Source organism: Caretta caretta, chromosome 1 (assembly GCF_965140235.1).
Source record: "Caretta caretta isolate rCarCar2 chromosome 1, rCarCar1.hap1, whole genome shotgun sequence".
Lineage (NCBI taxonomy): Eukaryota > Metazoa > Chordata > Testudines > Cheloniidae > Caretta > Caretta caretta.
The window spans coordinates 11,773,578-11,800,329 of record NC_134206.1 but is presented as its reverse complement, the minus strand read 5'-3'; the positions used below and the strand labels follow the sequence as shown (position 1 = coordinate 11,800,329).

At 55.0% G+C, this 26,752-nt stretch overlaps 2 protein-coding genes and 1 long non-coding RNA gene across 7 annotated transcripts in view; 2 read left to right on the top strand and 1 right to left on the bottom strand.

Moving 5' to 3' along the window:
- LOC125631792 (uncharacterized) overlaps window positions 1–3,615 on the top strand; it is a 31,648-nt gene extending 28,033 nt beyond the window's left edge. Inside the window, exons 4-6 of one of the 3 annotated variants that reach the window (XR_007355068.2) lie at window positions 152–205; window positions 2,955–3,011; window positions 3,158–3,615. This is a non-coding gene — a long non-coding RNA (uncharacterized LOC125631792). Of the gene's footprint in view, window positions 1–151 lie in introns of all 3 variants that reach the window. The other 2 variants (XR_012667257.1, XR_012667256.1) reach the window with 2 other exon arrangements.
- SPCS2 (signal peptidase complex subunit 2) lies at window positions 1,577–16,855 on the bottom strand. Its single transcript, XM_075125899.1, has 5 exons — window positions 16,716–16,855; window positions 9,580–9,663; window positions 6,451–6,610; window positions 5,119–5,254; window positions 1,577–2,567 (listed from the first exon to the last, which is right to left on the bottom strand). Exons 1-5 carry the CDS (start codon window positions 16,752–16,754, stop codon window positions 2,381–2,383), a joined length of 606 nt encoding a protein of 201 aa, XP_074982000.1. The 5' UTR covers window positions 16,755–16,855; the 3' UTR covers window positions 1,577–2,380.
- A 74-nt stretch (window positions 16,856–16,929) lies between these two features.
- XRRA1 (X-ray radiation resistance associated 1) overlaps window positions 16,930–26,752 on the top strand; it is a 60,920-nt gene continuing 51,097 nt past the window's right edge. The window contains exon 1 of one of the 3 annotated variants that reach the window (XM_075125888.1): window positions 16,930–17,102. In XM_075125888.1, coding sequence (XP_074981989.1) covers window positions 17,021–17,102 — 82 coding nt within the window. In that variant the 5' untranslated portion in view covers window positions 16,930–17,020. The remainder of the gene's footprint in view (window positions 17,103–26,752) is intronic. The other 2 variants (XM_075125882.1, XM_048838871.2) reach the window with 2 other exon arrangements.

Below are 26,752 nucleotides of genomic sequence, written 5' to 3'. Positions count from 1 at the left end.
AAGGTCTGAAGTTTGACTTTATATCCCTCTCCGGTGATTCCTATCCCCGTAAAACCCCTTCTGGAAGGAACCAGCTGCAGTAAACAGACCTACAGCTGGAGGCTAGGCTGTATGAATTGATTTCTCAACTTCATTATTCTGTCCAAAACAGATGGATGTGGTTTCCTGAGAGGTTCCGGAGACACAGAGCCCTCCAACGTACAAGGTATTTAGACGAATGTTGTCACGTTCATGCTCTTCCTCTAGCTGAGCTGCACCTGGCAAGACGGCACAGTGGGTGTGGGAATGGCTGCTCTCAGGAGTTCCTCACCATCCTCCAATTCTCATTCAATTCAGAGAGCACCCTGAGCAAACACAGCTGCTTCTCATCTACTTCCTCCCCTCAAAAAAATAAGAAGTCAGGGTGGGAGGTTTCAAGAGCACTCAGGCTTGGCCAATCACAGCTCTCATTGAAGGAGGCTGCCATTACTTTGGCCAAGGCCCAGTGCTTGTGAAAATTCCTCCCTTCATGACACTGGTCCCCATAGCAGCCCCCTGCACTGCTAACCTCTCTTCACTCCCCAGAACAGGAACAAGCTGTTCTCCACTACTTCCAGCACATTCCATTGCTTCCCTTTTTATGTATTATTCAACAAAGACGGTGACAAAATTTGTAAATTTTTGCTGTTTTTTGTACAGTGTCTACCACTGTGCACTTCTGATCCTTGACTGGGACCCTGGAGGCAATGCAAATAAGCACAATACAAACAGGTCATGTAGTCTCACTTTTTAACATGAAGAAAGCGAAGTTCCTTCCAACCAAATGACATCACAGCGAGGACAACTCGTTTTGAAAGACAAGATGGGCTGTCTTGGCCCATTGCTGTTCTTTAAAGGGTGACAACTTAATTGTTTTGAAATTGAATTTTTTTTTTTCAAATCATTGAGAGACGAAGAGTACTTTTACTCTCCTGCTGATGGTTATATAAAGGTGTTTTCAGTTGGGCAGTTTCCCCCTTGAAGTCTCCAAGAAACAGTGAAATGGACTCCCGAGAAAGTGCTGTCAAATGCACAAACGGAAGGGAGTCATAGGCCCAGATCCACAAAGGGACTGGGACATCCCCAGACCTTGGCTTGGATGCCTAGGCTATGCATGGGGAGAGTTTCGGCCCTGAGAATGAGACCCACAAAAGCCAGCACCCTAGGTGGGTTGTCTTCTAAACTAACCAATAGTGGACACTGATGAGAGGGGTGTGTCCTAAGTCTCACCCCTCTCAAGAGTTAGGAACCTATGTCCGAGATGGATGGAGGTACCTAGCTGTGCTTGTGATTCACAGATGGAAACCCCTCTTCTGGATGCAGGTGCCTAAGCAGTTTCTCGCAAGAACAGCAGTGGTGCACTTAACTCCACACAAAATGGCAAAGGAAGGGCTATAAGCACATAAATTCCTTTGGGGATCTGGGTCTAACTCTTCAGTGTTAGTGATCTCAGGTATGTATGTAACGTGGTAGTGGGTACCATGGTTTTCTAGACAGGAATGTGATTTTAAGACAACTGGGCTCCGGTAATCTCTCCCCCATGAAGACCGCAACACCGTTTTCACATCTGTTCTTTCCTTTTATTGAAAAAAAAAATCATTTAGAAAAATGACAGTTTATATCAGGGACACAACTGAACAGAATCTCAATACGAAATATGCCAGTTGGACAAACATGAAGGACATTTACAGCTCTAAAAATGCCATTGCTTTTTTCACCTTGTCAATAAATTTCGTGCTCTAACATACAGAAGTAGCATATTTGCAGTCTCGATATTTTTCTCTTCCAACAGATAAAAGGATTTGATATAAAAATCGATCCCACCCACCCACTCCCCAATCAGATAAATATAAAAATAAAGAAAACACTTGTTTGTGAATGGACAGAGTTGTTTTACATGAAGGTTTTGTCCTGAATTCCTAACATAAAGATTCACTAAGAAAAAGATAAAATGAAGTCAGCAAAATGTGAATGCTAAAATCCCCCAAACACTGCATGGCACAGAGCTACATACTATAAAGCACTGCCAGGTAAAAAGGAGGAAGTCAATATAGCATTGAGCAAAAACCTCCCTCCTAAAGGTCTTTGATAGGTCAAATGTCATCCAACATCATCTCAAAAGTGACAGAGCAACCTGAAAGGCAGGTTAAACACTGCAACCACACAGGTCAAGACCGTCTGTAGCTTTAATCTGACTGCATTAGCTTCAAGATTTCGGATCCAAGTTTAAAAATCCTGCTTTATCCAGAATTAAATAGGATTTCAGGACAAAAACAGAGGCAAGTAACATTCTTTGCTATTTCACTTTATTTATTAGTATTAATTTAGCATGATCCACGCAGGAAGATGGCCCTTGGAATCATTATTTTGTTTTTCTTTCCGTGGCCAAACTGTCATGAAGCTTGGAGATTTCCGGTTCGTAGGCCTCCATGACTAATGTTCCATTGTTATCAAAGAATTTAGCAATAGATTTGGTGAACTCTGCTTCTCTCGGCTGTTTGGTTTTCCCGCTGATGAAAGTCAATTTCAGGGTGTATTTGTCATCAAACCTTGAAGGGACACAGAAAGAGAACGTGAGTCACAGTTTAGAGAGGGGGCTACTCAGATTTGGCACAGCTGTGTGGCTACATTGGGCTGAGAGCCTAGTAGCCAAAAGAACACCCCGAATTTGAACAAGTGACACATGCTGCAGCAATCCCACATCTTCACCACAGGTCTACGGCCCAGGTCCCAGCATGCAATGCTCCACCGTCTATGCACAAAGATGCTGCAACATGCAGTATCAGTAAATAACTCGATATTAAAGGATTTTTTTACTGCTCTTTTTGGGGTTAGCACTTTCTTAAATTAACATTAGAGTTAAAATAACTAGTAAAATTCAAACTTCTCCATGGCTGTTGATTGCTCTGACCTTACTGCTATTTTAATTCTAACAGGGTGAAACTGATGTAGATGTTTATGGGCAAGCTCATGAATTGTAACCCTGCTTTTTGGTAAGCATCAATATGCATTTAAGAGGCAGTTTTGCTTGAAATTATCTTGTTTTTTGTTTCCTTCAGACAGAGGAGTCCTGGATTTGCAGGAGAGATTCTCGTCTCCCCAAGCGACTAGCACTAACCTCATTTCTTTTTCTGTTAAGGTGCTCAAATGACATAGCGATAATAAAAACCTAGGCAGAAAGGCCCATCCATTCCTGAGTCTGCAAACAGACAAAATGAAGTGCTTTCTTCACATGTCAGTAAAGATCAGTCTCTCCGTGTCACAGTGGACCTGACTTCCTGAAAATGACAGTTTCCATGCCGTGAGATCAGTTCAACAGCCATGGAAGATTTCCACCGTGTGTGTGTTAATATGTATCTATATGATCTTTTAAGGAAAACTGTGTTTTTAAGTCAAAGATGAGGTTAATTGGGCCACATTTTAGAAGCCACACTTTGGGGTAATGCCTCCCTGTTTTAAATGACATGAACCAATTCCATGTAAGCAATTCCTCTGCCCTTAAAAGCAAACTAACATTACTCCTGCTCCCTCCCCCACCTACTTCCTTCCTGCTCTGCTTTCATTGTTTCAGTTAATAAAATGCTTGTGTCTCCAAAAGTCTGACTGTTTTACACTTTAATTAAAATATATTTTACAGGCCAGAAATAGAAAGCACAATTAAATCACAAACAGGGAGGCAACCAGCTATTCATATAGGGAGAGATGTGTGTCCCATCTCTTCTGGTGTCATATCTTACAGCAACCAGTACCAGATGTTTTAAAGATACAGGATTCCTTCCTAACCCATCAGTCAGTGATTGGTTTATGCCGGAAGCATGAGGGTTTGTAACCCTTATTCTTTTAACCTATCTAAGCTAACACTCTCCCCATTTAAAAAGTTTCTTTTCTGAATCATGCTAAACTCTGGGGACTCCAATATCTTGTGGCATCAAGTTATATATATTAGTTATAATAGGGGACAGAAAATTGAATACTGCATAAAAATTTTAGCCATCTCAAAACTAGAAATCATGATAGGAGCTCAAATAAAAGCAACTAAATGTCCATTCATGCAAATAGAGTTAATGGGTCTACTTTTCTAAGGGCTGAAGGATCAGGCCTAAGCGACGAAAGGACAGAAGGAGTTGACTTAAAGAGAAAAGAGACTTAACTTGGCTAAGTAATGACTAAAAGGGGATGTAACACCTGACAAATACAGACACAAAAAGGGTGCAATATAGAGATCCTGCTTCTCAACCTTTTTGGGCTCAGGACCCATTTGCAAATGTTTATGGCCTGTTGCGACCCAGTAAATAGTCTGGAGGTGGAGGCCCGGGGGTGGTTTTGGTTGGGTCCTGCCCAGCACTCACCCCACAGTGGCAAATCCAGTGCTGTGAGGCTGGCTGGGCGTGGCTCTCCGCTTCGGGCATTGCAACCTCCAGGGTTGCAGCACCACTCAGGTTTGGCCCCACCCCCATGACTGGACCAAATTTGTTTGCGGGGAGTTGTGACCTGGTTCTTGGGGTTGCAGTGCCACTGACTCAAATCTGGCCTTCAGAGCTGGGCGGCTGAACAGTGGCGACTGCTGGCCAGGCATCCAGCTCTGAAGGTAGCGCTGCGGTCAGCAGCAGTGCAGAAGTAAGGGTGGCAATACCATGCCCGCTATAGGGCTCTACCAACGGGTTGAGAAACCCTGATACAGAGAGCAGAAAACATGTGGGGTGATTCCACGTGGGTATTAACGGCAATAGAGCACAGGAAGAAAGACAGGCTCTAAGGAAGCGGGTCTCAGGTCATTCAGGGCTTTTGATAGAACCAACACTTTGAATATTGCCCAGAAGCCAACTGAGAGGCAATGCAGTACATGACACAGATGTAATATAGAACCCTTTGTATAAGGCTTATGCCACAGTGCTGCAAATAAACACAGACACCAGCCCTTTGGCTCCTGCGCTGCTCTGAGTAAATCTGTACAGAGAAAGATGACAGAACTAACAGGAAGCGGAAATGACATTCCTGCCCCACAGTAACTAGTAAGTAGGCAAATCCCAGGCCTCAGCAGGGCGTGGATGTTCTGTCATTATGGTCCTTTGGTAAATGTGGTTCTAGAAGCAAAAATACCTTTTTAGACTGGAGGAAAGTTGCCAGATGTCATCAGGGTCCATCCCTGCAGGATCTTTTCGATGTGCTACCAGGAAAATGCTCTTCTCCTTGTATGAGGTATAGATGGTCAGGATTCCCATCATCACAAAATAAGTTCGGGAAAGTTAAAGAAATTAAGGGAATACGAGAGCCATGCAACAGTAACAAGTAGGACATGTGAACAATGGAATGCATACAAGTAAATGATTCATCTCCACACAGTGGCTGGGGATTTAATTGCTTCTGACAAGATCATTTAGAGCTTGGTTTTTGGTTGACATTTTTATTAGTATGAACAAGTTAAATGCAAATATAATGTGTCAATCTCTAGCTCTTAGAAATCTTCCCACTACCACAAGACCACAGATCAATGCCTGAAGTAACATGAATGGTGGGCAAAAGTTTATCAGAACCTCTCTTGAACGAGACTTACCAAGGAGTCAGACAGAAAAATCAAAAGATTAAAAGACAATTAAGCGTGAATAGAAAAGAATAAATGGTGTTTTCAGTTACTTGACTGAAATTTCACTGGCTACATCTAAAGGAGGCCTCATGAAAGCCTGAGGTAGAATAAGCAGTGGAAATAATCAGTGTGTCTAGGGTCACACAGCAGGTCAGTGGAATAGTAGGGGTTAGAAGCCCAAAGCTCCTGACTCTCAGCTTTGTGCTCAATTTACCAGCTCACACTGCCCCCCTGAGACTATCTGCACAATTCAGAGAGATTGCTGTATATACAGAGAAATGTTGCACCCTTTAGCCATCACTCTGGACATGGTTAGTGCAGACAATTCAGGAGACTAACTCCTATAGCCAAACAGCAGAAACAAAGTCAGTATTCAGAATGGCAGAGAACATTGCTGAAAAAAACCTGAATGATAAAAGTTACTCAATACTTCACATTTACTAACTGTTCTCTAAATGTAACTTACATTTATACTGCTGTCCTCTTCCCAATTTTTATGTACCTGTTATTCCTTGATGGCAGCCTCAGACAATTGCTCTTGCTTGCCATTTCACTCCCAGCACCTGATCTGTAGTATCACAGGAAGCAGCTGGTGCTATAGGAGTCCCTTTGCAGAAATACAAGTTTCTTCCACTAAAATAATGTGGAAGAGGACTTGGATGTTAAAATAAAATACTAAAATAGAAACCTGGCAAGCCCCACTGCCTGTGAAATTCAGACAGGACCTACCAGTTTTACTTCTATGTCTTCTAAAAGGGGGAAAGACAATTATGGATTTAAAAAAAATTTTTTTTACTTGTTGGGGAAAGACAGACACCTTAAACCTGCAGCACATATGAAAGGATATGATACCACGCAGAAAGCGAGAACAGGTTTAGATTCAGGAAAGGGATGCAGATAATCCCAAATCAAAGCCACGACGGCAAAGAGACAGGAGACTGTGCAGATGATGAGGCGACCATCAATCAAACAGAAATTCTCCACATACTTGTACTTTTCCAGGAGAACCTGATGGGAAAGCAAAGAGCCCAGTTTATTGTATACTTGGCTACTTTTACAGATGGCTTCCAAAGAAGAGTTAAATTAATTCTCTATAGATGCACTAATTTTAACTGCATAATCCAGATGATTTTAATTAAAGCATCCGAAAGGGAAAAACCAATTCAACTCCAGGAGCATCAAAGAAACAGCAATAAATGTGGTGAGAGTGCTGCAATTTTAGATATATTTTATATCTAATTTAAATAGTCTTTAAATGTACATAAGTTCTTTAAACTTTTCCTAACACGAGTAAAAGCCATTTTAAGGCTAACTAGCCAATTTTATTAATGGAAAATGACATGGTAATTGAGTTGGAAACATCTAAGAAAGCAAGTGATTTCTGAGTCGTTCACAGCTCTAGGAGGAGACACTCAATAGGAGTCTGATCCTGGAAACGTCTGCACGCAGATGTGTCACTGGCTTTCATGAGAGTTCTGTACAGAGCGAGGCTCCAACGTGGAATCCGTGAAGGGACTCAAGTGTTGCAACACTGAGGGCACCTAGAAAAATCACAGAAGCAACAGTGCAACACCCCCCCTTTCCCCTCCCCCAAACCGGGTTAGGCACCTAGGCTCCCTATACGATGAACAGGGAGAGACAGGCGCCTAAGAAAGCACTCCACCAAAGCCAGCCTGCTAGGTGCGGAGCCACCTAAATCAGCCTATGGGAGATGCTGACCGGGGTGGGGTGGGGGTGTTAAGCCCTGCTCCTCTCACAGACACAGGCGCCTAAGTTTGGGCTCCAGGGAGGCGCCCAGCTCTGCTTGTGATTCATGAACCAGGAGACGATAGGCCTAAATTGTGTGCAGAGCCTAAAACAAAATGGCCGAGGGGAGGGCGAGAACCTCCCATACAACTCATTAGCCTAGTGGCTAGGGTACTCCCCCAGGATAGAGACTCCTGGATCACGTCATTCCTCCTCCTGATCTGCCACCTCTCTGTTGAGTGCCATTAACTACTAGGCTACACAGGCATTCTAATTTGGTCACTGGCCCAATTAGCACTGAAGTATTCCATTGCTGAATTCAAGTGGAACAACTTCAGAAGGAGACATTGAGGAAATCACAACAGAATATCCCATAGCCTGGTAGCTAGGGCACTCACCTGAGAGGTGGTTGCTCCCTGTTCAAATCCCTTCTCCTGCTGGGAGGGGAAGGGGGGGGAATAGGGGACTTGAACTAGGGGTCCCCCACATCCTGGGTGTGTACCCTATCATAGAAAATCAGGGTTGGAAGGGACCTCAGGAGGTCATCTAGCCCAACCCCCTGCTCAAAGCAGGATCAATCCCCCAACTAAATCATCCCAGCCAGGGCTTTGTCAAGCCTGACCGTAAAAACCTCAAAGGAAGGAGATTCCACCACCTCCCTAGGTAACCCATTCCAGTGCTTCACCACCCTCCTACTGAAAAAGTTTTTCCTAATATCCCAACCTAAACTTCCCCCACTGCAACTTGAGACCATTACTCCTCGTTCTGTCATCTGGTGCCACTGAGAACATCCTCTTTGGAACCCCCTTTCAGGTGAATACTGGGTACAGATGTAGTGCACTCATCTTCAAAAAGATATACTGGCATTAGAAAAGGGCAACGAAAATGATTAGGGGTTTGGAACAGGTCTCATATGAGGAGAGAATAAAGACAACTTTTCAGCTTGGAAAAGAGGAGACAAACAGGGGATATGATAGAGGTATATAAAATCATGAGTGGTGGAGAAAGTGAATAAGGAAAAGTTATTTAGTTGTTCCCATAATACAAGAACTAGGGGCCACCAAATGAAATTAATGGGCAGTAGGTTTAAAACAAATAAAAGGAAGTTCTTCTTCACACACTGCAGTGTCAACCTGTGGAACTCCTCCTGTCAGAGGGTGGAGATGGATGGCAGGAGAGAGATCACTTGATCTTACCTGTTAGGTTCACTCCCTCTGGGGCACCTGGCATTGGCCACTGTCTGTAGACAGGATACCGGGCTGGATGGACCTTTGGTCTCACCCAGTATGGCCATTCTTTTGTAGTTGAAAGCAGCTATCAAATCCCCCCTCATTCTTCTCTTCTGCAGACTAAATAATCCCAGTTCCTTCAGCCTCTCCTCATAAATCACGTGCTCCGACCCCCTAATCATTTTTGTTGCCCTCCATTGGACTCTTTCCAATTTTTCCACGTCCTTCTTGTAGTATGGGGCCCAAAACTGGACACAGTACTCCAGATGAGGCCTCACCAATGCTGAATAGAGGAGAATGATCATGTCCCTCGAACTGCTGGCAACGCTCCTACTTATACAGCCTAAAATGCCATTAGCCTTCTTGGCAACAAGGGCACACTGTTGACTCATATCCAGCTTCTCGTCCACTGTCACGCCTAGGTCCTTTTCTGCAGAACTGCTGCCTAGCCACTCGGTCCCTAGTCTGTAGTGGTGCATTGGGTTCTTCCGTCCTAAGTGCAGGACTCTGCACTTGTCCTTCTTGAACACAAGGCTAAAGGTTAGAAGGGAGGTCTTTCCCGCCTCTGGCTGTTCTGTGTGGGCCCCTTGGGTGAGTTTGATCTGGAAGGTGTGCTCAGAGGGTGCCAACTGGATTGGGCCTGCGCACATGACTTAGGGGACCAAACACCTGTCTTTCCTGGTTTGTGAATCGCTCTGGGGCTGAGGTAGTAGATAAGCCTCCAAATACCTATCATGACGCAGTAGTGCTTATGTTCAGGAAGGAAACAGGCGCTCAGGTGCCTAGAGTGAAGCTGCAACGAGCACACCCAGAGGAAAATACTTAGATGCCAAGTGAGTTTAAGCACCTACTGGGTTAGGCAGCAGCCGAGTGGGAGTTTTGTGCCTCACAGTAGTGCCTAAAAATGAAATGTAGGCACTTAAGTACCTTTGTGGCTCCCACGGCAGTGATTTCAAAAGGCCCATCGGGAGGGCTAGCATCGGTCAGTCAGTCAGAATATACCTTTTTGGCAGAATCATCCAAAGAATTTTTCACAGCTGATCCATCCCACTTGTCAATTTTTACTGGTTTGTCATCAATCCTCCACTGCAATGCAAATTGAGAAATCAAGTCACTTCCAAGAACTTGGCATGAGTAAACATTTTATTTGTAAAACACGTGTTTCCATACTGAATAGGAAGAGAAGAGCAAATGGTAACTCAAAACCACACTCAAAGGAAGTGCTCCATAGCAAGTATCATTTGTATATGAACAACTGCCCAAAGATTAACGAAATCTAGTACCTATTACACAATTGTGCTGCAGTACTGTAAGTGGTTTGTACCGCAATTCAGCATGATGTTAGACCTTCCAACCATGCTTTTTTCAAAGCAAACCTCAGGTTTAGTAGATTTTATTGTTGTGGCCATGATATACCAAGTTTTGAAAAGGTTTAATCTGATGAGTCTTATAAGCAGTGCTGTAGAAATGATCTCGTAAAGTGACAATTTAAAATGGAGTGATTGTAATTTCAGTTCTATGCTTGCCTTTGCCAACAGATGCCACTGCCAGTGATAGGAATGTTAATGATGCTGGATGATTTGTTAATTCTTTTCCATCAAATCTTCCAAAGTACTTACATTTGCTATGAAAACTGTCTCTCTCTCTCTCTCTCAGGTTACAGGCCCCCCACCCAGGTCTGAAGCCCTCTGGCTTTGCCCTCCCACCCCCAACCCAGGGCAGTGGGGCTTGGCTGGGCTCAGACTTCGGTCCCGCCTCCTGGGGTTGTATAGTAATTTTTGTTGTCAGGAGGAGGTCACGGTACAATGAAGTTTTAGAACCCCTGTCCTAGACGAATGAGAGATTTTTAAAGAAAACAAGAACAAAAATAATCCCCACTCTTTTAACCCAGCTATACACTGGCCATCTAGCCACTTGGCAGTGTGAGCTAGTGGAAAGAGCACTGGACTGGAACTCTGGAGACCTGGGTGCTATTCTCAGCTTTGCCACTTGTGTGCTGAGTGGCCTTAGGCAAGTTACTTAGCCTCTCTGTGCCTCAGTTTCCCCATATGTAACATGGGGATGATGACTCTGAACTCCTAAGTAAAGCGCTTTGAGATCTACTGATAAAAAGTGATATGTACGAGTTGGGTATTATTATTACATTCAAATTTTCCACAAGTTGTCGCCCAGAGATGCGACCCTATTGCTTATGATGGACCAAGTATAACTTCACATGTGTAATACAAGAGTTAACTCCCTCCCTAAAGTCCATAAAACTCATAGCAATATCTGTCTTAAATTCATTTGGCAGGACTTTGCAGTACTGCTTTGAGCTGTGTGTATTTTAAATGGCCCGATATTTCAGTAGAACTTGAACCACACGTTAGATCCTGGTAGGAGATATTCTGAACTTGCATTAGTTCCCCTAGGTGAAGTTGACAAGATGACTTACTGACTTAGTGCCAGAAGAGCACACTTCTCTCTCTGGTTAAAATAAACTATTTTAAAATAAGATGTTTGCCCTGATTTACTTCTATAGGCGCTGAAAAATAATCACACAATTCTGCTCCGAGACACACAGGCATGAATTGCTGAATGCCTAGGAAACTTCAGCACGTGTGCAAGTGCAGGAGCTGATTTTACAAGGCAGAGTAGTAACAGGCCCTTTGCCAGTAGTTAATATAGCCCTTGTTTTTGTGTAAGTTTAAAATAGAAGATATTTATGGAAGATCACTGGACCCCGACTTTTACAGCAATACTAAGGTTAGTATAGAATGAATCATAGCTGAGAAAACCCTTTCCCACAGATTATAACGGCATACAAGTCAATGATTTTTAGATTTTTTTCCACCCTCCACATTAGATCACCCACAGGGGTTTAGTTGAACATGTGTGTTTGGAGTCGGGGGGGTGGGGGGAGAGAAGGGAAAGTGAAAAAGGTTGAGGGGGAAGGATTTTTGAGTTTCTTTCTAATAACTAGACTGGTACCCAAAGGTCAAGTAAGCTTTACATCCCCACACCACCTCTGAGTCCCTCAGTCCCTCCTTATCTGTTGGCAGAAAGAAACCAAAAGGAAGTTGAAGAAAAATAATTCAAATGTCATGACTGCACACGAGCATTTCCTAGGCATCCTTCGCCAAAATATCTAGGCTCCATTTCTCAACTGGGGTGGGAGGTGGAGGGGAAGATGGGGGTCGGGGGAGAGGGAGTTTTATGGGAAAATAATTGCCTACAGGTGATTGTATTTTGATTACTAGAGCCTTAACACGTATTACTGTTCCAAAAATAAATGACATAAAAATGGCAGCTTCTTATGCTACAGATCTGCTGTGTGTGTCACTCAAGTGTCAAAAACAAGTTACTACTGTTGAGTCAGAGTCCACATAGAATAGCTTGATCCTATTCTGTTGCTGATGTACAGACTAGAACTGTGAACTGTCAATTGCAGGACCATGTTCTGTCCTCTATTACAGGGGTAGAACCCAATGAAACCAACAGTGTTACAAAGAAGCAAAAGTGTCATTTGACCTGTAGAATCTTCTTACTGGTGATGAAGTACAAGGAGAGGCTGGATTTTCAGGGCTGATAGAAAAACTAGGTTTCAGAGTAACAGTCGTGTTAGTCTGTATTCGCAAAAAGAAAAGGAGTACTTGTGGCACCTTAGAGACTAACCAATTTATTTGAGCATAAGCTTTCATGAGCTGTAGCTCACGAAAGCTTATGCTCAAATAAATTGGTTAGTCTCTAAGGTGCCACAAGTACTCCTTTTCTTTTTAGAAAAACTAGCTTTTTACTTGTGAAATTGAACAAATTTGATCTGGACTTACTGATATAACAGGTAAGTTCAACAAGCCATTTAAAAGTCTCTTTTTTGGAACTGACCTGCCCCATTTGAGATGAACTGTGAAAAATCAAAGAAATTCTCAATTATTTCTGTTTGCCCTTTATTAAATTACCAGAACACACATGTTAGCTACCGAATTGCTTCCCATTTCTGAAGCGACAATAACTAGTTCTCTCCACAAAGTCATTACTGTATTCTTGGGCTTGTTCCTAAAATAGGAAATGAAGGGAAAAAGTGACTTGGAATCCAAAAATATTTAAAGGGAAGTTGTCTTCATGTTCCATGATTAAACATTTAATACTAACTTATGTTAAAAGTGATCTTTGAACATTTGAGCCACTGAATAAAATGTCTGTGTTATAATAAAAGAATCCCTCTCATAAAATGAGAAATGTGTAACAATTCAAAGGTGTCCCTTATAGGGCAATTAGGGATAGATGATAAATATGGAGATGAAAGTGATTCTTTAAAAAAGTTTATTTATTGACATGTTGGTCAATAATGCTCACTGCTTTAGTAACTGAGTGCCTCACATTAACGAATTTTGCCTCAACCCAGTGTGTTAGGATTTGCCCCATCTTCCTTTTTTTGCCTCAGTGTAGCTACCCTCATGCCAACCCTAGAAAATGCACAGCAGCTTGTTCAGGATGCAGCAGCAAAGGAGAAGCCCTGCTGACAGGTAATAATCTCTTCTAGAGGCTAAGTACAGTAGAATCTCAGAGTTACAAACACCTTGGGAATGGAGGCTGTTCGTAACTCTGAATAAAACTTTATGATTATTCTTTCTAAAGTTCACAACTGAACATTGACTTAACACAGCTATGAAACTTTACTATGAAGAAGAAAAATGCTGCTTTCCCTTTATTTTTTAGTAGTGTACATTTAACACTGTACTGTACTTGCGTTCTTTTTTGGTCTCTACTGCTGCCTGATTGCATACTTCTGGTGCCAAATGAGGTGTATGGTTTACTGGTCACTTCATAACTCTAGTGTTCGTAACTCTGAGGTTCTACTGTACTTATAGGCTTCCACCCCTCCCAGTAACCATGTGCTTACTATAACGCCAAGACTCATTTGTTAAGCTACCACCATGTTAATACTTCCTTAAAGCTCACTCCTGCATCTCAGCAAGTTAACACACACCAACCCTCCCCACCCCCCCAAACCCAACCCCACCCCATTATGGAACGAATTAAACATGTTCACAAGTCATTGCATGATCTTTACCTTGGTCCTTCCTCACCCCTTTCACCCTGTTATTCTCATTTTATTAGACTGTGGCATTTTTAGGAGCGTGAACTTGTCTTTTCACATATTTCTAGAAGGCACACAGCACATGTTAGGGTGCTGTGGACATAAATAAGCAGATGTCTTGCAAGGTCATCCGAGGATAAGCAAGGATATAGTCTGCACAAGTTGCTCCAGTAAAAACGCACTCGTATACTACATCCAACCCACAGCCTTGTATGACAAGGACTGAGTGAAAGTGACACCCGAGTTCTTAAACCACCTCACTGCCTGGAAGCAAGTCTCCTCAATAAGCAAGGGGCATAAATGATATTCTATCTTATATTTGCAAGTAATTTCACCAATGGGCCTCTACTACGTGGAGCAACAAGGGAGCTCAGATCAGCCCTCAAAAGATAGTACAAGTCAAATCCCTGTCATCACTACTAATTGATTCCCATCTTACACTACAACACCAAAAGAGAGGGTTTCAGACCTTGAGGATGGAGCGAACATCTGCATGTTTAAGGATGGTTGGCACCCTCTCCTCCACATGAGGTTAAGTAGCCAAGAGGAACAAGTCAGCAGCCTATGTAGACTATGGTTGTAATAAATCTATTTCAACTCAACTAGAAAGACAGTCTGTCAGGTTGTGGCTATCAAAATCAAAAGGGCTGCACCTGATCTAGCTTATGGTCAAAGATGAACTGCAAGCCCTACTAATGGAGCAAGACAGTATGGAGTAGTCAGTATGCATAGTACCCAGAAAAGTTCTACCTGACAGTATATTTATAAAACACGAGAAGTGTGCTAAATATTTGTCCCTTGCCATGGCATACCTCCTGGCCTTAGTCTTAGCTCTTCTGTAAAGCTGAACACAAACCCTTGTAACCAAAGATATTCAGACACCAGCAGTTCTCCAGATATCACTTCACCAACATGTGCCCCAACTGCTTTGCTCCCTGAGATCACCAGGTTTCATCAAAGCCATCCAAAGCATCCAAGAATCAACATGAGTGAGAAAGAACAGCTCTCAAGTAAGAGTGTGTGCATGCATGCAAACAGAAATCCTGAGAAGAATACATCAGATTATAGTTAGGGTTTCCAACAGATTCAATGCACTGTTACTGAATGACTCAGTTTCTGCACCAACTGGACAGCCGCCATTTCAGAAGATAAAGATATTTATATTCCCCAGCACACATTTGCTTTGGTTGCACTTTACATAACCACAATTGAAGGCTTACCAAGCACATTGAAAATAACGAGGATACTTCCAGAAGGCATCACACTAAAACCACAAACTGCTACCATTTGAAATCCGAAAATTAAACACATTTGCTTGCAGCAAGAAACCTGGAAGTATTTAATTTTTAAAAAACCCCATCGTTTATAGCAACAGTTAACGCAAGTGTTTTTAAGAGATGACTGCAGCTCTAAAAACATATTGCCTACAGTATATTTTGATCTCAAACTCGATTGTCCCATTCCAGACCAAAGTCAAGGCTAGTGCAGAGAAAGGGAGAAATAAAGATGCAAACACCTGGCCCTTCAAAACTGGGCTGAGATTACCAAACTCACTTCATATTAATAACCATAGGGATTAGGCCAGATCTACACTACAAACTTTTCCCAGTATAGCTATGTCTGTCAGGAGTACAATGAGGTACAATCTCTAATTGACAAAACTGTGCCAGTAAAAGCCCCTCATGTGGACACAGCTTATACCAGCAAAACTCACACTTTTGCCAGTAGAGCTTATTTTGCTCAGAGTAAGGTGGTGGTGGTGAGCATTTGGAATAAGGAATGCTAACATAAGCTGAAGTCATACTAGGAGTGCTTTGCTGATCTTGTATAGCTGTACCAGCAATATGCTCTTAGTGTAGACCTGGCCTTAGTTTCCTTTGTTTCGTTACTTCTGCATTTTACTTCCTATCATATGCTGCACATGCCAGGCAAACAGACAACGTTGAAAAGGAACAAAGCAGAGGGACCAGTTACAGCTGTCCATTATTTCAAATGTGCATTTACAGAACCACACCTCTGTGCTGAGTAAATTCCGACAGCAAAATGCTCCATGAAGCAGGGTTGGGTACTAAGGAGTGCCTGTAGAGGAGCACGTTAATTGCAAAATGGGATGTTGGCAGAAGAGGGCTTGCTTGCGCCAAGAGCCCTGTTTCAATGCTCACACATAGCACATACATGCTAAGAGCACCATTTCAAAGTACATAGGTGAGGAAGCCTTATGGAACCAAAGAGTCCCCCTCCTACATTCAGGGTGGGGAAAGGGGAGCACATATGGGCTCAAAAGCCCTGCTTCAATACTCATGGGGAGGGAGCCATGTAGAGGTCTCTCGACACTCAGATAAAAGGTGTGAGGGATGCTCTTCGGGGGGGGGGGCATGGGTGCCAGGACTCCTGTGCTGAGGGTCACAGGACCAGCCCCAGATGGATGCCTGTGCCCCTGTACCAGGTCTTCTGGAGATAATGCTCTAAGGGGCCAGGGCCCCCACCTCAGGGTTCAAAAGGGAGTGTGTGTGCCAGGATCAGCCTGTGCCCAGTGAGGGTGACCCCTGGGGGCGCACAGAAGATGGCTGGCCGCGGGGGGGGGGGGAAGGAGGGAGAGACAGGGAGCAGCCTGCACCCAGGGAGGGGGATGCTGGGGGGGAGGGGGAGAGGAGGCGGCTCTGGTGGGACAGGGAGCAGCCCGCACCCAGTGAGAGGGATGCCCGGGGAGGGGAGGGGAAGAGGAGGCGGCTCTGGGGAAGGTGGGGCAGGGATCAGGCCCGGGTGCCCCCGCCCATGCTCACAGAGACCCCCCAAGGGGAGGGGCCTGCACCCAGTGGGGGGGATACCCGGGGGAGAGGAGGCGGCTCTGGGGGGGAAGGGAGCAGCCCGCACCCAGTGGGGGGGGGGGGTGCCGGGGGGGGGAGGGGAAGAGGAGGCGGCTCTGGGGAAGGGGGGGCAGGCATCAGTCCCGGGTGCCCCCCGAGGGGAGGGGCCTAGCCCCGGGCTGCAGCGCCTAAGCCCGAGGCCCCAGCCGCGGGGCGCCCCGAGCCCGCCGTCCCCTCCCCCAGCCCGCTACCTTCTCCAGCAGCCCGTTCTTGCCGCCCTTCGCCGCCATCTTCTCTCCTCCCTCCACCCCGCGGCTCGGGGCGAGCTGTGCGCCGGCGATTGGCTGCGCAGGGCAGCCGCGCGGGGGCTGACGGGATTTCTAGCGCGTCCACCTCGACAGAATATTACCGCTTCCGCCGCGTGGGGCACGTGGCCGGAAGCGTGCGCCCCGGGGCGCAACGGGATACGTAGTTTTTTGCGTGGCCCGATGTGCGCGAGCCCTCGGGAGCGTCCCCGTTGCTATGGGGACCGCACGGGGAGAAGGCAACATGGCGGATGCCTGGTGGCCCTGACAGGCGGCGCGCGGAGACTCCGCCAGGGGCTGACGCTGCCCAGGGCGATGACGAGGGAAGCACAGGTACCAACGGCACCCACAGGGCAATGACGGGGTGAGAGGGGTCCCGCGCAGCGTCTTCCCGGGAGTGAGGCTAAAGGCCTCTCCAGGAACTGGAGGACCAAGAACTCTATGGTTTTAGCCTCACCCCCATGGGGGACTCCCAACTACGTCAGGCCGCGTCCCCCGGGGCAACCAGGCGCCGACTCCCCCGCGCGTCCTCTCCCACTGGTCTCCCATCCCACTCACGCGCCGCGTCCCCCTCTGGTACCCCACGCCAACCGCGCGCCGACTCCCCCGCCCCTCCTCTCCCACTGGTCTCCCATCCCACTCACGCGCCATGTCCCCCCCTCGTACCCCACGCCAACCGCGCGCTGACTCCCCCGCGCCTCCTCTCCCACTGGTCTCCCATCCCACTCACGCGCCGCGTCCCCCCCTCGTACCCCACGCCAACCGCGCGCCGACTCCCCCGCGCCTCCTCTCCCACTGGTCTCCCATCCCACTCACGCGCCGCGTCCCCCCCTCGTACCCCACGCCAACCGCGCGCCGACTCCCCCGCCCCTCCTCTCCCACTGGTCTCCCATCCCACTCACGCGCCGCGTCCCCCCCTCGTACCCCACGCCAACCGCGCGCCGACTCCCCCGCCCCTCCTCTCCCACTGGTCTCCCATCCCACTCACGCGCCATGTCCCCCCCTCGTACCCCACGCCAACCGCGCGCCGACTCCCCCGCCCCTCCTCTCCCACTGGTCTCCCATCCCACTCACGCGCCGCGTCCCCCCCTCGTACCCCACGCCAACCGCGCGCCGACTCCCCCGCCCCTCCTCTCCCACTGGTCTCCCATCCCACTCACGCGCCATGTCCCCCACTGGTACCCCACGCCAACCGCGCGCTGACTCCCCCGCCCCTCCTCTCCCACTGGTCTCCCATCCCACTCACGTGCCATGTCCCCCTCTGGTACCCCACGCCAACCGCGCGCTGACTCCCCCGCCCCTCCTCTCCCACTGGTCTCCCATCCCACTCACGCGCCATGTCCCCCCCTCGTACCCCACGCCAACCGCGCGCCGACTCCCCCGCCCCTCCTCTCCCACTGGTCTCCCATCCCACTCACGCGCCATGTCCCCCCCTCGTACCCCACGCCAACCGCGCGCCGACTCCCCCGCCCCTCCTCTCCCACTGGTCTCCCATCCCACTCACGCGCCATGTCCCCCCCTCGTACCCCACGCCAACCGCGCGCCGACTCCCCCGCGCCTCCTCTCCCACTGGTCTCCCATCCCACTCACGCGCCGCGTCCCCCCCTCGTACCCCACGCCAACCGCGCGCCGACTCCCCCGCCCCTCCTCTCCCACTGGTCTCCCATCCCACTCACGCGCCGCGTCCCCCCCTCGTACCCCACGCCAACCGCGCGCCGACTCCCCCGCCCCTCCTCTCCCACTGGTCTCCCATCCCACTCACGCGCCGCGTCCCCCCCTCGTACCCCACGCCAACCGCGCGCCGACTCCCCCGCGCCTCCTCTCCCACTGGTCTCCCATCCCACTCACGCGCCATGTCCCCCACTGGTACCCCACGCCAACCGCGCGCTGACTCCCCCGCCCCTCCTCTCCCACTGGTCTCCCATCCCACTCACGTGCCATGTCCCCCTCTGGTACCCCACGCCAACCGCGCGCCAACTCCCCCGCCCCTCCTCTCCCACTGGTCTCCCATCCCACTCACGCGCCATGTCCCCCCCTCGTACCCCACGCCAACCGCGCGCCAACTCCCCCGCCCCTCCTCTCCCACTGGTCTCCCATCCCACTCACGCGCCGCGTCCCCCCCTCGTACCCCACGCCAACCGCGCGCCGACTCCCCCGCGCGTCCTCTCCCACTGGTCTCCCATCCCACTCACGCGCCATGTCCCCCCTCGTACCCCACGCCAACCGCGCGCCGACTCCCCCGCCCCTCCTCTCCCACTGGTCTCCCATCCCACTCACGCGCCATGTCCCCCCCTGGTACCCCACGCCAACCGCGCGCCGACTCCCCCGCCCCTCCTCTCCCACTGGTCTCCCATCCCACTCACGCGCCATGTCCCCCCCTCGTACCCCACGCCAACCGCGCACCGACTCCCCCGCCCCTCCTCTCCCACTGGTCTCCCATCCCACTCACGCGCCACATCCCCCTCTGGTACCCCACGCCAACCGCGCGCCGACTCCCCCGCCCCTCCTCTCCCACTGGTCTCCCATCCCACTCACGCGCCGCGTCCCCCCCTCGTACCCCACGCCAACCGCGCGCCGACTCCCCCGCCCCTCCTCTCCCACTGGTCTCCCATCCCACTCACGCGCCATGTCCCCCCCTGGTACCCCACGCCAACCGCGCGCCGACTCCCCCGCCCCTCCTCTCCCACTGGTCTCCCATCCCACTCACGCGCCATGTCCCCCCCTCGTACCCCACGCCAACCGCGCGCCGACTCCCCCGCGCGTCCTCTCCCACTGGTCTCCCATCCCACTCACGCGCCACGTCCCCCCCTCGTACCCCACGCCAACCGCGCGCCGACTCCCCCGCGCCTCCTCTCCCACTGGTCTCCCATCCCACTCACGCGCCATGTCCCCCTCTGGTACCCCACGCCAACCGCGCGCCGACTCCCCCGCCCCTCCTCTCCCACTGGTCTCCCATCCCACTCACGCGCCATGTCCCCCCCTCGTACCCCACGCCAACCGCGCGCCGACTCCCCCGCGCCTCCTCTCCCACTGGTCTCCCATCCCACTCACGCGCCGCGTCCCCCTCTGGTACCCCACGCCAACCGCGCGCTGACTCCCCCGCCCCTCCTCTCCCACTGGTCTCCCATCCCACTCACGCGCCGCGTCCCCCTCTGGTACCCCACGCCAACCGCGCGCCGACTCCCCCGCGCCTCCTCTCCCACTGGTCTCCCATCCCACTCACGCGCCGCGTCCCCCACTGGTACCCCACGCCAACCGCGCGCCGACTCCCCCGCCCCTCCTCTCCCACTGGTCTCCCATCCCACTCACGCGCCATGTCCCCCCCTCGTACCCCACGCCAACCGCGCGCCGACTCCCCCGCCCCTCCTCTCCCACTGGTCTCCCATCCCACTCACGTGCCATGTCCCCCCCTCGTACCCCACGCCAACCGCGCGCCGACTCCCCCGCGCCTCCTCTCCCACTGGTCTCCCATCCCACTCACGCGCCGCGTCCCCCTCTGGTACCCCACGCCAACCGCGCGCTGACTCCCCCGCCCCTCCTCTCCCACTGGTCTCCCATCCCACTCACGCGCCGCGTCCCCCTCTGGTACCCCACGCCAACCGCGCGCCGACTCCCCCGCGCCTCCTCTCCCACTGGTCTCCCATCCCACTCACGCGCCACGTCCCCCCCTCGTACCCCACGCCAACCGCGCGCTGACTCCCCCGCCCCTCCTCTCCCACTGGTCTCCCATCCCACTCACGCGCCGCGTCCCCCTCTGGTACCCCACGCCAACCGCGCGCCGACTCCCCCGCCCCTCCTCTCCCACTGGTCTCCCATCCCACTCACGCGCCATGTCCCCCCCTCGTACCCCACGCCAACCGCGCGCCGACTCCCCCGCCCCTCCTCTCCCACTGGTCTCCCATCCCACTCACGCGCCGCGTCCCCCCCTCGTACCCCACGCCAACCGCGCGCCGACTCCCCCGCCCCTCCTCTCCCACTGGTCTCCCATCCCACTCACGCGCCATGTCCCCCCCTGGTACCCCACGCCAACCGCGCGCCGACTCCCCCGCCCCTCCTCTCCCACTGGTCTCCCATCCCACTCACGCGCCATGTCCCCCCCTCGTACCCCACGCCAACCGCGCGCCGACTCCCCCGCGCGTCCTCTCCCACTGGTCTCCCATCCCACTCACGCGCCACGTCCCCCCCTCGTACCCCACGCCAACCGCGCGCCGACTCCCCCGCGCCTCCTCTCCCACTGGTCTCCCATCCCACTCACGCGCCATGTCCCCCTCTGGTACCCCACGCCAACCGCGCGCCGACTCCCCCGCGCCTCCTCTCCCACTGGTCTCCCATCCCACTCACGCGCCATGTCCCCCACTGGTACCCCACGCCAACCGCGCGCCGACTCCCCCGCCCCTCCTCTCCCACTGGTCTCCCATCCCACTCACGCGCCATGTCCCCCCCTCGTACCCCACGCCAACCGCGCGCCGACTCCCCCGCCCCTCCTCTCCCACTGGTCTCCCATCCCACTCACGCGCCATGTCCCCCCCTCGTACCCCACGCCAACCGCGCGCCGACTCCCCCGCCCCTCCTCTCCCACTGGTCTCCCATCCCACTCACGCGCCATGTCCCCCCCCTCGTACCCCACGCCAACCGCGCGCCGACTCCCCCGCCCCTCCTCTCCCACTGGTCTCCCATCCCACTCACGCGCCATGTCCCCCCCCTCGTACCCCACGCCAACCGCGCGCCGACTCCCCCGCGCCTCCTCTCCCACTGGTCTCCCATCCCACTCACAGCGCCGCGTCCCCCCCTCGTACCCCACGCCAACCGCGCGCCGACTCCCCCGCCCCTCCTCTCCCACTGGTCTCCCATCCCACTCACGCGCCGCGTCCCCCCCTCGTACCCCACGCCAACCGCGCGCCGACTCCCCCGCCCCTCCTCTCCCACTGGTCTCCCATCCCACTCACGCGCCGCGTCCCCCCCTCGTACCCCACGCCAACCGCGCGCCGACTCCCCCGCGCCTCCTCTCCCACTGGTCTCCCATCCCACTCACGCGCCATGTCCCCCACTGGTACCCCACGCCAACCGCGCGCTGACTCCCCCGCCCCTCCTCTCCCACTGGTCTCCCATCCCACTCACGTGCCATGTCCCCCTCTGGTACCCCACGCCAACCGCGCGCCAACTCCCCCGCCCCTCCTCTCCCACTGGTCTCCCATCCCACTCACGCGCCATGTCCCCCCCTCGTACCCCACGCCAACCGCGCGCCAACTCCCCCGCCCCTCCTCTCCCACTGGTCTCCCATCCCACTCACGCGCCGCGTCCCCCCCTCGTACCCCACGCCAACCGCGCGCCGACTCCCCCGCGCGTCCTCTCCCACTGGTCTCCCATCCCACTCACGCGCCATGTCCCCCCTCGTACCCCACGCCAACCGCGCGCCGACTCCCCCGCCCCTCCTCTCCCACTGGTCTCCCATCCCACTCACGCGCCATGTCCCCCCCTGGTACCCCACGCCAACCGCGCGCCGACTCCCCCGCCCCTCCTCTCCCACTGGTCTCCCATCCCACTCACGCGCCATGTCCCCCCCTCGTACCCCACGCCAACCGCGCACCGACTCCCCCGCCCCTCCTCTCCCACTGGTCTCCCATCCCACTCACGCGCCACATCCCCCTCTGGTACCCCACGCCAACCGCGCGCCGACTCCCCCGCCCCTCCTCTCCCACTGGTCTCCCATCCCACTCACGCGCCGCGTCCCCCCCTCGTACCCCACGCCAACCGCGCGCCGACTCCCCCGCCCCTCCTCTCCCACTGGTCTCCCATCCCACTCACGCGCCATGTCCCCCCCTGGTACCCCACGCCAACCGCGCGCCGACTCCCCCGCCCCTCCTCTCCCACTGGTCTCCCATCCCACTCACGCGCCATGTCCCCCCCTCGTACCCCACGCCAACCGCGCGCCGACTCCCCCGCGCGTCCTCTCCCACTGGTCTCCCATCCCACTCACGCGCCACGTCCCCCCCTCGTACCCCACGCCAACCGCGCGCCGACTCCCCCGCGCCTCCTCTCCCACTGGTCTCCCATCCCACTCACGCGCCATGTCCCCCTCTGGTACCCCACGCCAACCGCGCGCCGACTCCCCCGCCCCTCCTCTCCCACTGGTCTCCCATCCCACTCACGCGCCATGTCCCCCCCTCGTACCCCACGCCAACCGCGCGCCGACTCCCCCGCGCCTCCTCTCCCACTGGTCTCCCATCCCACTCACGCGCCGCGTCCCCCTCTGGTACCCCACGCCAACCGCGCGCTGACTCCCCCGCCCCTCCTCTCCCACTGGTCTCCCATCCCACTCACGCGCCGCGTCCCCCTCTGGTACCCCACGCCAACCGCGCGCCGACTCCCCCGCGCCTCCTCTCCCACTGGTCTCCCATCCCACTCACGCGCCGCGTCCCCCACTGGTACCCCACGCCAACCGCGCGCCGACTCCCCCGCCCCTCCTCTCCCACTGGTCTCCCATTCCACTCACGCGCCATGTCCCCCCCTCGTACCCCACGCCAACCGCGCGCCGACTCCCCCGCCCCTCCTCTCCCACTGGTCTCCCATCCCACTCACGTGCCATGTCCCCCCCTCGTACCCCACGCCAACCGCGCGCCGACTCCCCCGCGCCTCCTCTCCCACTGGTCTCCCATCCCACTCACGCGCCGCGTCCCCCTCTGGTACCCCACGCCAACCGCGCGCTGACTCCCCCGCCCCTCCTCTCCCACTGGTCTCCCATCCCACTCACGCGCCGCGTCCCCCTCTGGTACCCCACGCCAACCGCGCGCCGACTCCCCCGCGCCTCCTCTCCCACTGGTCTCCCATCCCACTCACGCGCCACGTCCCCCCCTCGTACCCCACGCCAACCGCGCGCTGACTCCCCCGCCCCTCCTCTCCCACTGGTCTCCCATCCCACTCACGCGCCGCGTCCCCCTCTGGTACCCCACGCCAACCGCGCGCCGACTCCCCCGCCCCTCCTCTCCCACTGGTCTCCCATCCCACTCACGCGCCATGTCCCCCCCCTCGTACCCCACGCCAACCGCGCGCCGACTCCCCCGCCCCTCCTCTCCCACTGGTCTCCCATCCCACTCACGCGCCGCGTCCCCCCCTCGTACCCCACGCCAACCGCGCGCCGACTCCCCCGCCCCTCCTCTCCCACTGGTCTCCCATCCCACTCACGCGCCATGTCCCCCCCTGGTACCCCACGCCAACCGCGCGCCGACTCCCCCGCCCCTCCTCTCCCACTGGTCTCCCATCCCACTCACGCGCCATGTCCCCCCCTCGTACCCCACGCCAACCGCGCGCCGACTCCCCCGCGCGTCCTCTCCCACTGGTCTCCCATCCCACTCACGCGCCACGTCCCCCCCCTCGTACCCCACGCCAACCGCGCGCCGACTCCCCCGCGCCTCCTCTCCCACTGGTCTCCCATCCCACTCACGCGCCATGTCCCCCTCTGGTACCCCACGCCAACCGCGCGCCGACTCCCCCGCGCCTCCTCTCCCACTGGTCTCCCATCCCACTCACGCGCCATGTCCCCCACTGGTACCCCACGCCAACCGCGCGCCGACTCCCCCGCCCCTCCTCTCCCACTGGTCTCCCATCCCACTCACGCGCCGCGTCCCCCTCTGGTACCCCACGCCAACCGCGCGCCGACTCCCCCGCCCCTCCTCTCCCACTGGTCTCCCATCCCACTCACGCGCCATGTCCCCCTCTGGTACCCCACGCCAACCGCGCGCCGACTCCCCCGCCCCTCCTCTCCCACTGGTCTCCCATCCCACTCACGCGCCATGTCCCCCTCTGGTACCCCACGCCAACCGCGCGCCGACTCCCCCGCGCCTCCTCTCCCACTGGTCTCCCATCCCACTCACGCGCCGCGTCCCCCCCTCGTACCCCACGCCAACCGCGCGCCGACTCCCCCGCCCCTCCTCTCCCACTGGTCTCCCATCCCACTCACGCGCCATGTCCCCCACTGGTACCCCACGCCAACCGCGCGCCGACTCCCCCGCGCGTCCTCTCCCACTGGTCTCCCATCCCACTCACGCGCCATGTCCCCCCCTCGTACCCCACGCCAACCGCGCGCCGACTCCCCCGCGCGTCCTCTCCCACTGGTCTCCCATCCCACTCACGCGCCGCGTCCCCCTCTGGTACCCCACGCCAACCGCGCGCCGACTCCCCCGCCCCTCCTCTCCCACTGGTCTCCCATCCCACTCACGCGCCGCGTCCCCCACTGGTACCCCACGCCAACCGCGCGCCGACTCCCCCGCCCCTCCTCTCCCACTGGTCTCCCATCCCACTCACGCGCCATGTCCCCCTCTGGTACCCCACGCCAACCGCGCGCTGACTCCCCCGCGCCTCCTCTCCCACTGGTCTCCCATCCCACTCACGCGCCGCGTCCCCCTCTGGTACCCCACGCCAACCGCGCGCCGACTCCCCCGCCCCTCCTCTCCCACTGGTCTCCCATCCCACTCACGCGCCATGTCCCCCACTGGTACCCCACGCCAACCGCGCGCCGACTCCCCCGCGCGTCCTCTCCCACTGGTCTCCCATCCCACTCACGCGCCATGTCCCCCCCTCGTACCCCACGCCAACCGCGCGCCGACTCCCCCGCGCGTCCTCTCCCACTGGTCTCCCATCCCACTCACGCGCCGCGTCCCCCTCTGGTACCCCACGCCAACCGCGCGCCGACTCCCCCGCCCCTCCTCTCCCACTGGTCTCCCATCCCACTCACGCGCCATGTCCCCCCCTGGTACCTCACGCCAACCGCGCGCCGACTCCCCCGCGCCTCCTCTCCCACTGGTCTCCCATCCCACTCACGCGCCGCGTCCCCCCCTCGTACCCCACGCCAACCGCGCGCTGACTCCCCCGCGCCTCCTCTCCCACTGGTCTCCCATCCCACTCACGCGCCATGTCCCCCCCTCGTACCCCACGCCAACCGCACGCTGACTCCCCCGCCCCTCCTCTCCCACTGGTCTCCCATCCCACTCACGCGCCATGTCCCCCCCTCGTACCCCACGCCAACCGCGCGCTGACTCCCCCGCCCCTCCTCTCCCACTGGTCTCCCATCCCACTCACGCGCCATGTCCCCCCCTCGTACCCCACGCCAACCGCGCGCCGACTCCCCCGCGCCTCCTCTCCCACTGGTCTCCCATCCCACTCACGCGCCATGTCCCCCTCTGGTACCCCACGCCAACCGCGCGCTGACTCCCCCGCCCCTCCTCTCCCACTGGTCTCCCATCCCACTCACGCGCCGCGTCCCCCTCTGGTACCCCACGCCAACCGCGCGCCGACTCCCCCGCCCCTCCTCTCCCACTGGTCTCCCATCCCACTCACGCGCCATGTCCCCCTCTGGTACCCCACGCCAACCGCGCGCCGACTCCCCCGCCCCTCCTCTCCCACTGGTCTCCCATCCCACTCACGCGCCGCGTCCCCCTCTGGTACCCCACGCCAACCGCGCGCTGACTCCCCCGCCCCTCCTCTCCCACTGGTCTCCCATCCCACTCACGCGCCATGTCCCCCTCTGGTACCCCACGCCAACCGCGCGCCGACTCCCCCGCGCCTCCTCTCCCACTGGTCTCCCATCCCACTCACGCGCCATGTCCCCCTCTGGTACCCCACGCCAACCGCGCGCCGACTCCCCCGCGCCTCCTCTCCCACTGGTCTCCCATCCCACTCACGCGCCATGTCCCCCCCTCGTACCCCACGCCAACCGCGCGCCGACTCCCCCGCCCCTCCTCTCCCACTGGTCTCCCATCCCACTCACGCGCCGCGTCCCCCACTGGTACCCCACGCCAACCGCGCGCCGACTCCCCCGCCCCTCCTCTCCCACTGGTCTCCCATCCCACTCACGCGCCATGTCCCCCTCTGGTACCCCACGCCAACCGCGCGCTGACTCCCCCGCGCCTCCTCTCCCACTGGTCTCCCATCCCACTCACGCGCCATGTCCCCCTCTGGTACCCCACGCCAACCGCGCGCCGACTCCC

Coding starts and splice junctions, on each gene's coding strand:
- SPCS2 (XM_075125899.1), bottom strand. CDS start 16,754: ATGGCGGCGAAGGGCGGCAAGAACGGGCTGCTGGAGAAG. Junction 6,611..9,579: donor TGGATGATTCTGCCAAAAAG/GTATATTCTGAC, acceptor CTTTCCCATCAG/GTTCTCCTGGAAAAGTACAA. Junction 5,255..6,450: donor TCTCGCTTTCTGCGTGGTAT/CATATCCTTTCA, acceptor AACTTTCCCGAA/CTTATTTTGTGATGATGGGA.